This window comes from Bos grunniens, chromosome 5 (assembly GCF_055505025.1).
Source record: "Bos grunniens cultivar Pamir isolate PY7600 chromosome 5, Bosgru_T2T1.0, whole genome shotgun sequence".
NCBI classification, from domain to species: Eukaryota; Metazoa; Chordata; class Mammalia; order Artiodactyla; family Bovidae; genus Bos; species Bos grunniens.
Genome location: NC_141169.1, coordinates 83503387 through 83516947, shown reverse-complemented (window position 1 = coordinate 83516947; position 13561 = coordinate 83503387). Strand labels below are relative to the sequence as shown.

General features: G+C 41.2%; 1 protein-coding gene across 2 annotated transcripts in view; it reads left to right on the top strand.

Moving 5' to 3' along the window:
• Positions 1-13561, top strand: part of BMAL2 (basic helix-loop-helix ARNT like 2) — a 97733-nt gene that overhangs the window by 65330 nt on the left and 18842 nt on the right. For both annotated transcript variants that reach the window (XM_086401632.1, XM_086401631.1), the window contains 3 exons: positions 10535-10775; positions 11246-11352; positions 11510-11660. In XM_086401632.1, the coding sequence (XP_086257758.1) occupies positions 10535-10775; positions 11246-11352; positions 11510-11660 (499 nt within the window). The remainder of the gene's footprint in view (positions 1-10534; positions 10776-11245; positions 11353-11509; positions 11661-13561) is intronic.

Below are 13561 nucleotides of genomic sequence, written 5' to 3'. Positions count from 1 at the left end.
GACTGCAACACCCCAGGCTTCCCTGTCCTTCACTATCTCCCGGAGTTTGCTCAAACTCACATCCATTGAGTCGGAGATACTATCCAACCATCTTCTCCTGCTACCCTTATTCTTTCCCAGGATCAGGGTCTTTTCCCATGAATCAGCTCTTCCTATCAGGCCAAAGGATTGGAGCTTCAGCTTCCACATCGATCCTTCCAATTTATATTCAGAGTTGATCTCCTTTAGGATTGACGGGTTTGATCTCCTTGCTGTCCAAGGGACTCTCAAGAGTCTTCTCCAGCACCACAACTCAAAAGCATCAATTCAGGCACTCAGCCTTCTTCATGGTCCAACTCTCACATCCATACATGACTACTGAAAAACCGTAGCCTTGACTATATGGACCTTTGTCTGAAAAGTGATATCTCTGGTTTTTAATATGCTGTCTAGGTCTGTCATAGCTTTCCTTCCAAGGAGCAAGCATATTTTAATTTCATGACTGCAGTCACTGTCCACAGTGATTTTGGAGCCCAAGAAAATAAAATCTGCCACTGTTTCTACTTTCTTCCCCTCTATTTACCATGAAGTGATGGGACTGGATGCCATGATCTTCATTTTCTGAATGTTGAGTTTTAGGCCAGCTTTTCCACTCTCCTTTCACTTTCATCAAGAGGCTCTTTAGTTCCTCTTCACTTTCTGCCATAAGGATCATAAGAGTGGGGGCCTAATCCAATGTGGCTGGTGTCATCATAAGAAGAGGAGGAGACACCAGGGGTACACACACAAAGAGGAGGCCATGTGAGGAAACAGTAGGTCATCTACAAGCCAGAGGGAGGCCTTGGGAGAAACCAAACTTTCCAACACTTTGATCCAGGACCTCTAGCCCCCAGAACTGTGAGAAAATTAATGTCTATTATTTCAGCCACTCAGTCTCTGATCTTCTATATGGCAGCCCAAGCAGACTGATATAATGGCTGGAATAATAGCACCACATGGGAGTGAGGTGAGGATTCAGTGGTCATGTATGGATGTGAGAGTTGGACTGTGAAGAAGGCTGAGCGCCAAAGAATTGATGCTTTTGAACTATGGTGTTGGAGAAGACTCTTGAGAGTCCCTTGGACTGCAAGGAGATCCAACCAGTCCATTCTGAAGGAGATCAGCCCTGGGATTTCTTTGAAAGGAATGATGCTAAAGCTGAAACTCCAGTACTTTGGCCACCTCATGCGAAGAGTTGACTCATTGGAAAAGACTCTGATGCTGGGAGGGATTGGGGGCAGGAGGAGAAGGGGACGACAGAGGATGAGATGGCTGGATGGCATCACTGACTCGATGGATGTGAGTCTGAGTGAACTCTGGGAGTTGGTGATGGACAGGGAGGCCTGGCGTGCTGCGATTCATGGGGTCGCAAAGAGTCGGACACGACTGAGCGACTGAACTGAACTGAACTGAAGGCAGTGTTTGGTTCCTAGACAGCACTCAATAAATGTAAGCTGTTATTTGTGGCTCAGAAAGAAGAGAAGGAAAATCAAAGAGCGAGAATCAGTAATTATTTAAAATCTGTATGCCAAACACTTTGCATATGAAACCTACTTTCATTTCCATAACAGTCCTGTGCAAACCATCCCAGTCTTGCAAATGAGAAAATCTGAAGCCTGAAAAGATTCTGTAACTTGTTGGAAATCACACAGAAGGGGACAGAATCAGGAATCCGGCCTTAAAATCTGTGTTCTTTCCACTGTGCCATGCTACCAACTGGAGTAGCTTCCTAGATGCCAAAGGTTGTTAATGAAAGAGGTCCATTCTAGATGATTTCTGCAGCAGACACACAGCCAGGGGCTTGGCTTCTGCTCTAGGAATGTCTCCCTGCCCACACATGGACGTTCATTCCCCTGCCAGGCTAGGCCACACAGAAGCCTGCAGTCAGAGTCAAACACCTTTTCATAAAGGACTTTTTAATCTGCTCAAGTGCCTGACCAAGTATTTCACTTAACACTCCAGAGCTCTGTGCCAAAGGCATGAGCCCTGTTTGGCCTCAGGAACAGTAAGGGCATGTTAACCATTAGATGGGCTCTTCCTCAGGGCTTCCCTGGTGGCTCAGATGATAAAGAATCTGCCTGAATTGCTGGAGATCCAGGTTCGATACCTGGGGTGGGAAAATCCACTGGAGAAGGGAATGGCAACCCACTCTAATATCTTGCCTGGAAAATTCCATGGACTGAGGAGCCTGGCAGGCTATAATCCATGGGGTCACAATGAGTTAGACATGACTGAACGACTAAGGTGATAAAACATATGTCTTATTCTGATGGCGAGGCTCTGCCTCACCTGTAGAAGAGTTGAAAGTTGGGGAGACTATATGGAGATAGGTGTACAGACAGTTGCCTGGGTCAGGAGGAGGCAACTGCAGAGTGTAACCCTGACTGGCCGCACAGATGGTGTCCCACTCGTGAGACACTTTTGTACTCTACTTTAACCAAAGGGAATGTCTGCCAAGTGAAATGATTAGATTTTACATAGCTGTCGTCCAGTCTTGAAGTCACATCTAACTCTTTGTGACCCCGTGGACTGCAGCACTCCAGGCTTCCCTGTCCTTCACTATCTCCTGGAGTTTGCTCAAATTCACACCCAATGAGTTGGTGATAACCATCTAACAATCTCATTCTCTGCCTCCCTCTTCTCGTTTTGCCTTCAATTTTGTGTAGAGTTGCTACTAAATTGTTTTTTCCAATGATAATTAGCCAATGGAATTCACTGTGTTTTAAGACCACTCCCTATTATTGAGAAAAGCCTATAGTTAGCAAAGGTGTTCTTCTTCCCTTTTACCATGACACGTCAGTTACAGTTAAATTTTTTAATTATTGTTTAAAATTACTTTTTTAGAGCAGATTGAGGTTACAACAGACTGGTTCCAAATAGGAAAAGGAGTCCGTAAAGGCTGTATATTGTCACCCTGCTTATTTAACTTATATGCAGAGTACATCGTGAGAAACGCTGGGCTGGAAGAAACAAGCTGGAATCAAGATTGCCGGGAGAAATATCAGTTGCCGAGGTCCAGCCCTGGCTGATCCAGGGAGTTTGAAGGGGAGACGGCGTCGGCAATTACACTGGCTTTCAGTTCAGTTCAGTTCAGTTGCTCAGTTGTGTCCGACTCCTTGCGACCCCATGAATTGCAGCACGCCAGGCCTCCCTGTCCATCACCAACTCCCGGAGTTCACCCAGACTCACGTCCATCGAGTCAGTGATGCCATCCAGCCATCTCATCCTCTGTCGTCCCCTTCTTCCACTGGCTTTAACTAAATATTAATCAAAGATATAAAGAGTAATAGAATGAGGGTAGCTCAGTAGGAAAATTCAGTGGAGAAGAGAGGCTGAGTAGCTTGGTTTACGCGGAAAGTCAATATAACCTGTGACATCAGGTTAGCTCTGACCACGGAGGCCGCAGGCGCCCTCTCGAATAGCGGAAGGTGCCCCACCTTAGGCACCTTCTCAAGTGGGTCTTAGAAGCCCAGGCAAATAAGTGGTCGCAGAGGACCTCCGTGCTCCAGATGGAAACTCAGCCAGAGGTTGAGAGAAAGAATGACATGGGGAGACCAAGCTTCAGTAAGCAAGGCCCATAGCTTTATTTTCAACAATCAGTAACCTCAGATATGCAGATGACACCACCCTTATGGCAGAAAGTGAAGAGGAACTAAAAAGCCTCTTGATGAAAGTGAAAGTGGAGAGTGAAAAAGTTGGCTTAAAGCTTAACATTCAGAAAACGAAGATCATGGCATCTGGTCCCATCACTTCATGGGAAATAGATGGGGAAACAGTGGGAACAGTGTCAGACTTTATTTTTTTGGGCCACAGATGGTAACTACAGCCATGAAATTAAAAGACGCTTACTCCTTGGAGGGAAAGTTATGACCAACCTAGATAGCACATTCAAAAGCAGAGACATTACTTTGCCAACAAAGCTCTATCTAGTCAAGGCTATGGTTTTTCCTGTGGTCATGTACGGATGTGAGAGTTGGACTGTGAAGAAGGCTGAGCGCCAAAGAATTGATGCTTTTGAACTGTGGTGTTGGAGAAGACTCTTGAGAGTCCCTTGGACTGCAAGGAGATCCAACCAGTCCATTCTGAAGGAGATCAGCCCTGGGATTTCTTTGAAAGGAATGATGCTAAAGCTGAAACTCCAGTACTTTGGCCACCTCATGCGAAGAGTTGACTCATTGGAAAAGACTCTGATGCTGGGAGGGATTGGGGGCAGGAGGAGAAGGGGACAACAGAGGATGAGATGGCTGGATGGCATCACTGACTCGATGGACGTGAGTCTGAGTGAACTCCGGGAGTTGGTGATGGACAGGGAGGCCTGGTGTGCTGTGATTCATGGGGTCGCAAAGAGTCAGACATGACTGAGCGACTGATCTGCATTGAACTAACTGAGGTTTAGAACACAACAGAGAGGGAGGTACAGAGGTTTCCCATATATCCCTGTCCCCACACATGTATAGCTTCCTTCATTATCAACTGAATCTTCCACCCAGAATGCTGTTGTATATATGGCATATATCTATATGCCATATATATATATATATGGTACGTTTACACATCATAGTCACCTGAAGCCCATTACTTTACCTTAGGGTTCAATCTTGGTCATCTTTGTAATACCATACAGAGTATTTCACTGCTGTAAAAATTCTCTCTGCTCTGTCTATTCATTTCTCCCCCAAACTACCTCTGGCAATCACTTATTTTTTGTCTCATTATATTTTTTGAGTTTTTGCCTTCATTATATTTAAATTTAAAAAAAAGAGAGACTGGAAAGCAGCCCATTTTAGGCTAATTGAAAATGAATTTAAGGTTTATGGAAAGGCAAGATTGGCCATGAGTCACTTGAGTGACTGTTCTCTCTGATTTTGTGGATATTTGAGATTTTCCATAATAAAAAGTCTTTTAAAAAAACATGATTGGCATTTAAAACCTTATTTCAACCCTAATTGTAACATGAATGCCATGCAAACTTCGAAAAAGCTTTTAAGACAAGGATAAGATTGCTCATGTACCTCCACTTGTGAAATCAAAGGCTGCTAGGGATGAATGATTGTTACCAAATAGCTTAGATACTCCTTAAATTTATCTTGGTAAGAATATCAGTAATCCATTGGCTTCTTCTGCAAGTGTGGCAGTTATCAGAACCCCACAACATCCTCTCATGCCACTTGGCTTCCACTGTCCAACACTCGTGACTCTCTACTTGACCTCTTTCTCTGGTCCTCAGAGACAGTTCTGCCTGTATCAGCAAGAGGAGGGCTTCCACTCCTGGTGGGGTTCTGCCTGGGAGCATCCCCGCTCCACTGACTGAGGGCAGCTGATATATAAACACTGATATCTTAGTGATGAACAGTTAAGGGTGCCACCAGATTCATGGTCTCTGAAAGAGATTTAACTTCAGGACCAAAGACAGTCTCAGTCACTCAGAGCTTTGTGTAGATTTTATTTAAAGTGAAAGTGACAAAAAAAAAACAAAAAAAAAACTTGTGACATCTGATAGACATCAGAAAGGGGTAGGAGAGTACCCGCCTCACTAATTTAAGTGGGGCCTTATATACTTCTCAAGTAGCTGCTGAGAATAGATAAAAAAATACCTCAAGGCTGTGAGAATTTTGCCCAGACCCTTTGCCATAACATACATCCTGGAATGACATCAGCAAGAGATTAGCCAGAAGGAACAGGCTAACCCAGAGCTCAAGGCTATGGAAGTTTTTACCCAGACCTTCTCCCATAACATACATCCAAAACTCAAAAAATAAAAAAGTCCTTGAACAAGAGATATTGCTGCCTATGAACAATATCTTGTCTAAGGCAAAAGAATGTAGAAAAGTATGTTTACCTCCTCCTTGAAGGGGCCCTTAGGCTTGGACTCCTTATCAACCTGCCTAAGTTAACTCTCAATATCCTTACTCTCCTATTCCTTGAGGCACTTCAGGCCACATAACTCTGAGGTTTTTGTTCTCCATTTTTCTCCTAGATAGTAATTGCAGCCATGAAATAAAAAGACGCTTACTCCTTGGAAGGAAAGTTATGACCAACCTAGACAGCATATTAAAAAGCAGAGACATTACTTTGCCAACAAAGATCTGTCTAGTCAAGGCTATGGTTTTTCCAGTGGTCATGTATGGATGTGAGAGTTGGACTGTGAAGAAAACTGAGCGCCGAAGAATTGATGCTTTTGAACTGTGGTGTTGGAGAAGACTCTTGAGAGTCCCTTGGACTGAAAGGAGATCCAACCAGTCCATCCTAAAGGAGATCACTCCTGGGTGTTCATTGGAAGGACTGATGTTGAAGCTGAAACTCCAGTACTTTGGCCACCTGATGCGAAGAGCTGACTTATTTGAAAAGACCCTGATGCTGGGAAAGATACAGGGCAGGAGGAGAAGGTGATGACAGAGGATGAGATGGTTGGATGGCATCACCGACTCAATGGACATGGGTTTGGGTGGACTCTGGGAGTTGGTGATAGACAGGGAGGCCTGGCATGTTGCGGTTCATGGGGTCACAAAGAATCGGACACGACTAAGCGACTGAACTGAACTTTCTCCCAGAATGCCCCAATAGATTAAGCTTCAGTTTTCTCATAGTGGCAACATGTTGGAAAATGGATCTATTATTAGTTTCTTTGTCTTCTCTGTCTTACTTCCTGACAGAGCTCCCTAGGAGCACCTCCCAAACATACTTCTTGTACTTGAATCCTTGTCTCAGGATCAGCTTCTGTGAGAATTCAAACTAAGCCAGCAAGATATCAAGTTGAGAGACCCAGCCTGCAACTTGTGGAAGAAAACATTCATAAAGTTTGAGTCCTTTTGAAAGGATTTTGAAAAGCTGTCCTGTGGGTTATATCAGTGCTTGGATTTTTTTTTTTTTTTAATCATGGAGTAGATTGCATATGAATCTACCTTGTGGAGCTAATGTAAATAATTAGTTTGGTAATGATTGAGGCCCATGATCCCAATATTTAGGTAAAAGTCTAAAGAATTTGGGGGATAAAAGTGTTTTTTAATGGGATTTTTAAAAAAACTTTAGATAATTGATCAAATGGATCAAATTCCATCAGCAGATGGAATTAGCAATCCCAACTAGAAATCTGCCAACTGAATGAATGTTCAAGGTGGGAACTGAAGAACAGGGTAAGTTAGAAATTGTTGGTAACCCTATTGTTAGAGAACTGAAGTCAAAGGCTACGTTCTATAGGATGAGATTCCATACATTAATATAAAACTTTCCAATCTGTATTTTCAGTTGAGCCTGGAATAGGAAATGGCAACCCAATCCAGTATTCTTGCCTGGAAAATCCCATGGGCAGACAAGCCTGGCAGGCCCAAGTTCATGGGGTCACAAAGAGTCAGACACAACTTAGCGCATATGCACGCAGAATATTTTTAGTTAGTATCTTTTGTAAATTTGCAAGAAATAAGAAATGTCTAACTCAGTGTATAAGCCTTTTCCTTTTTCATATTTATTTATTTATTTGGCTGCACCAGGGGTTAGTTGCTTGTAGCATGTGGGATCTAGTTCCCTGAACAGGAACTGAACCCAGGCCTCCCCTATTGGGAGCACTGAATCTTATCCACTGGACCACCAGGGAAGTCCCTAAGCTTTAAAAAAATATTTTTTTTTTCTGTATTGAGGTAACTTTGGTTTATAACATTATGTAAGCTTCATGTGTACAACATTGTATTTTTAGTTCTGTGTACATTACTGTGTGCTCACCACTAAGATTTAGTTTCATCCTTCACCATACAATTGATTTGCCTTTACTCACTTTGTCCTCCCCTCCTCCCCTTCCCCTCTGGTAACTACTGCTCTGTTCTCTTTATGTGTTTTTGGTTGATTTGGTTTGTACATTTATTTTGTCTTTTGTTTCCATAACCAAATATGAGTGAAATTATACGGTGTTTGTCTTTCTCCGTCCGACTCAGCGTGATACACTCAGGGTCCACCCATGTTGTCACAGGCGTAAGCCTTTTTACTTTTTATTTTATTTTTCAAATTCTTGGCTGCACTGCATGGCATGTGGGATCTTAGTTTCCTGACCAGGGATCAAACCTGTGCTCCCAGCATTGGAAGGTAGAGTCTTCACCAGTGAACTGCTGGGGAAACCCCAGCCTTTTTATTTTTGACTGTGATTTAGTTTTGTTAGTATAAATGAAAACCTTGTATTTATGCTAATTTTTAATTCCTTTAAGGTATCTTGGATATTGGGTGAGGTAAAGGAAGGAGCCCAGATTTTTTATTTAACTACCTGGGTTAATTATGGTGCCATAAAGCAGGATAGGAAAGAAGTGATCAAGACTTGGTTTGGGGTTGAAAGAGATAACAACTTGTAATTTAAGGCATCTGTGGGTCATGGAGAGTGTTGATGTCTGTTAAGTGTTGAATACAAGGTCCTTTGGCTCAGATGGGAAATACTCTGCCTGCAATGCAGGAGACCTGGGTTCCATCCCTGGGTCAGGAAGAACCCCTGGAGAAGGGAATAGGTGGCTACCCACTCTAGTGTTCTTGCCTGGAGAATTCCATGGACAGAGGAACCTGGAGGGCTTCAGACCACAGAACCACAAAAAGTCAGACATGACTGAGCAACTAACACTGTGCAGGGCTTCCAAGAGCTAAACTGTGTGTTCCCTGCTTTATTCTCCAGACACTTCCCATGACAGAGGTGCCCCAGCCACTTCTGACTGCTCACTCTTGACTCTGTTTGCACTGGCTGTTCCCTATTGGAACACTTTTTTATACCCCTCCCTCTCCATCACCCAGGCTCCTGTTTGAATACCTGCTGTGACAGCACTCACGCCCATCAAATAGCACCAGAACAGTGGTTCATAGGGAGTTTTGGAGGCAGTCTGTCTGAATGTAAACCCCAAGCTCCACCCTTCCCTGCTGTAACCTTGGCAGTAACTCTCAGTTTCCTAAGATGGTGGGATAGTATTAGAACCTCTCATAGAACTATTGTTTTTGTTGTTCAGCCACTCAGTCAAGTCCAACTCTTTGCAAGCCTATGGACTGAGGCACTCCAGGCTTCCCTGTCCTTCACTATCTCCCAGAGTTTGATCAGACTCATGTGCATTGAGTCAGTGATGCCAGGCAACCATCTCATTCTCTGTCACCCACTTCTCTTCCTGCCCTCAATCTTTCCCAGCATCAGCATCTTTTTCAATGAGTTGGCTCGTCACATCAGGTAGCCAAAGTATTGAAACTTCAGCTTCAGCATCAGTCCTTCCAGTGAATATTCAAGGTTGATTTCCTTTAGGATTGACTGGTTAGATCTCGTTGCTGTCCAAGGGACTCCCTAGAGTCTTCAGCACCACAGTTTGAAAGCATCAATTCTTTGGTGCTCAGCCTTCTTTATGGTCCAACTCTCATATCCATACATGACTACTTAAAAAACATAGCTTTGGCTAAATGGACCTTTGTTTGTAAAGTGATGTCTCTGCTTTTTAATATGCTGTCTAGGTTGTCATAGCTTTTCTTGGAAGGAGCAAGCATCTTTTAATTAAGAAGATTAAATGAATTATACCGAGAACTTACAGCATGGCACCTAAAGTGTTCTTTACACCTTCACTATTACTATTAGTTGCTATTTAATAAGACAGCCCATATCACCTTCCATCAAAAAAATTTTTTTAAAGATTTGTAATAACAGTCTGAGCAAAAAGTGCCAACTTACAACAGTGACTATTCTGGTCTTTCCTAAATCTTATCACAAACAACTGTTTTTTTTCTCCCCTCTTTTTTACCTTTAAGTTAATTTTTTGTAGATTGCATAATCTGTATACTGCCTATCTTTTATACTGTTATTGTTTTCTTAAGCATTTCCTGATATTTTCACATATGGATTATTTCCAATTTTTAATTTTCCTGGTTGAATCTGTTTGGTGAGTGTTTTCTTATGACTTAATTGCTTAAGATTTTTTTTTAATTTAGTCAAGTTTTATTTTTATACATTTTATGATAAATTTCTCTGAATGATCCCTGAAATGTTTCTATAATATGTATCTATTAGCCATTAAAATGCTAACTTAAGAAATTTAAGAATATATCCATGTGTCCTTTAAATTTATGAATATAAATTATAATATACCAAAATTTAAATAAGCTGAAAATAATACTTCTGTAGCAAAGAGCAAGGGGGTATGAAGTTTAACAGTTTTTAACATATAAATTACTGTAATTTAAAAAATTAACTTGGAAATAATGAAATAGGTATGGATCTGTTTAAACTGAGATTAAAACAATCCTTTTGATGTAGGACATATAATTTAGTTCTTGAGAAAAATAACCCATTAGGAATCAAGTTGTTAAGTAAACATGATTGATGCTTTCTTTTTAATGCCAACCTATTCCCTTTTCATATTTAGCATAAAGGCTATTTCATAGCAGAATTATAACTAATATAAATGTCAGTGTAATGAATTTATTCATAATGATTGAAATGCTTTTAAATTTTTTATCTTTTTTTAGTTTTATTGCGATATAGTTGACAAATGCTCTTTTTTAAAAACCTTTGAATTAGATCACAGAAAATTCTGTACTGTCCACTGCACTGGTTACTTGAGAAGCTGGCCTCCAAATATTGCTGGAATGGAAGAAGAAAGGGACAATAAGAAAGACAGGAGTAATTTCACCTGCCTTGTTGCGGTTGGAAGACTACGTCCACATATTGTCCCACAGAACAGTGGCGAGATTAAAGTGAAACCAACTGAGTTTATTACCCGTTTTGCAGTAAACGGAAAATTTGTCTACGTTGATCAAAGGTAAATATTTTTTTGCCATACTGATTAGAGTTCAATGGGATATTTAAAGCTACTAAAGATGTGGCTTAGTAGCACAGCTGGATTTTTTTTTTTTTTAAGCTTTAGAATAGGAATAAAGCTTAAATGAAATAAGGATATGGATACATCTATAACCAAATTGTACACTTGAAATATTTCTTAGCCAGTGGTGCAGAAACTTCATGGCCTATGGCCACACTTTTATTGGCGCATGGTGAGAACAGCATACCGTGGATTAGATAGGTGGCCTCAGGAACAGCCTGGTGCCTGGCTGTCCATTCTGCTTTGCAACTCTAATCTGGGTCAAGGGCAGCCAAAGGGAGCCCAGTGAAGCTAAGGGTTAGTCATCTCCTGGTCCACTTCTCTACTGTCCTGATCATGTATGGAAAAACAATCTTCCAGAAGGGGATACATTCACAAATTCTGAACTTTACTTTTAATTTTAAAACTAGGGCAACAGCAATTTTAGGATATCTGCCTCAGGAACTCTTGGGAACTTCTTGTTATGAATATTTTCATCAGGATGACCATAGTAATTTGACTGACAAGCACAAAGCAGGTATGCCTTGAGTGGGGTTGCCTTTTAGTACTTTTCTAATTATAGTTTCAACTCTTAATTTTTCATTCCTGTGAAATCTGAACCTTGAGTTAATCCTTAAAGGACTGATTTATACAGTGGTAAACTGTTATGCTGATTATTATCTTTTCTTATTAAGTTCTACAGAGTAAAGAGAAAATATTTACAGATTCATACAAATTCAGAGCGAAAGATGGGTCTTTTGTAACTTTAAAAAGCCAGTGGTTTAGTTTCACAAATCCTTGGACCAAAGAACTGGAATATATTGTGTCTGTCAACACTGTAGTTTTGTAAGTAATACTTTATGTTGTTAAGACCTTTTTATTAATTTCAAATAAGTATCTTTGTTTCCCTCTTTTCATCTTGCTAAATCATTAAAACTATTTGATTCTCTGTCTTTATAACTTGAGGTAATGCCATTTGCAGCAACATGAGTAGACCTAGAGATTATCCTACTAAGAGAAGTAAGTCAGACAGAGAAAGACAAATACATGATATCACTTACATATATTAATAGAATCTTAAAAAATTATAAATATAGTAGAAACTAAACATAGTAAAGCAATTATACTCCAATTCAAAATTAATTTTTTTAAACAGTTCTCATCACAAGGATAAAAATTATAACTATGTGTAATGACAGGTGTTATTAGACTTTTGTGGTGAACATTTTTCAATATATGCAAATATTAAATCATTATCTTGTACACCTGAAACTAATACAATGTTCAGTTCAGTCACTCAGTCGTGTCCGACTCTTTGCGACCCCGTGAATTGCAGCACGCCAGGCCTCCCTGTTAATCACCAACTCCCGGAGTTCACTCAAACTCACAATCCATCGAGTCGGTGATGCCATCCAGCCATCTCATCCTCTGTTGTCCCCTTCTCCTCCTGCCCCCAATCCCTCCCAGCATCAGGGTCTTTTCCAATGAGTCAACTCTTCGTATGAGGTGGCCAAAGTACTGGAGTTTCAGCTCTAGCATAAGTCCTTCCAAAGAACACCCAGGACTGATCTCCTTTAAAATGGTCTGGTTGGATCTCCTTGCAGTCCAAGGGACTCTCAAGAGTCTTCTCCAACACCACAGTTCAAAAGCATCAATTCTTCGGCACTCAGCTTTCTTCACAGTACAACTCTCATATCCATACATGACTAATGGAAAAACCAGAGCCTTGACTAGACGGACCTTTGTTGGCAAAGTAATGTCTCTGCTTTTGAATATGCTATCTAGGTTGGTCATAACTTTCCTTCCAAGGAGTAAGTGTCTTTTAATTTCATGGCTGCAATCACCATCTGCAGTGATTTTGGAGCCCAAAAAAATAAAGTCTGACACTGTTTCCACTGTTTCCCCATCTATTTCCTATGAAGTGATGGGACCAGATGCCATGATCTTAGTTTTCTGAATGTTGAGCTTTAAGCCAACTTTTTCACTCTCCTCTTTCACTTTCATCAAGAGGCATTTTAGTTCCTCTTCACTTTCTGCCATAAGGGTGGTGTCATCTGCATATCTGAGGTTATTGATATTTCTCCCCGCAATCTTGATTCCAGTTTGTGCTTCTTCCAGCCCAGAGTTTCTCTGCAAGTTAAATAAGCAGGGTGACAATATACAGCCTTGATGTACTCCTTTTCCTATTTGGAACCAGTCTCTTGTTCCATGTCCAGTTCTAACTGTCGCTTCCTGACCTGCATATAGGTTTCTCAAGAGGCAGGTCAGGTGGTCTGGTATTCCCATCTCTTTCAGAATTTTCCACAGTTTATTGTGATCCACACAGTCAAAGGCTTTGGCATAGTCCATAAAGCAGAAATAGATGTTTTTCTGGAACTCTCTTGCTTTTTCCATGATGCAGCGGATGTTGGAAATTTGATCTCTGGTTCCTCTGCCTTTTCTAAAACCAGCTTGAACATCAGGAAGTTCATGGTTCACGTATTACTGAAGCCTGGCTTGGAGAATTTTGAGCATTACTTTACTAGCGTGTGAGATGAGTGCAATTGTGTGGTAGTTTGAGCATTCTTTGGCATTGCCTTTCTTTGGGACTGGGATGAAACTGACCTTTTCCAGTCCTGTGACCACTGCTGAGTTTTCCAAATTTGCTGACATATTGAGTGCAGCACTTTCACAGCATCATCTTTCAGGATTTGAAATAGCTCAACTGGAATTCCATCACCTCCACTAGCTTTGTTCGTAGTGATGCT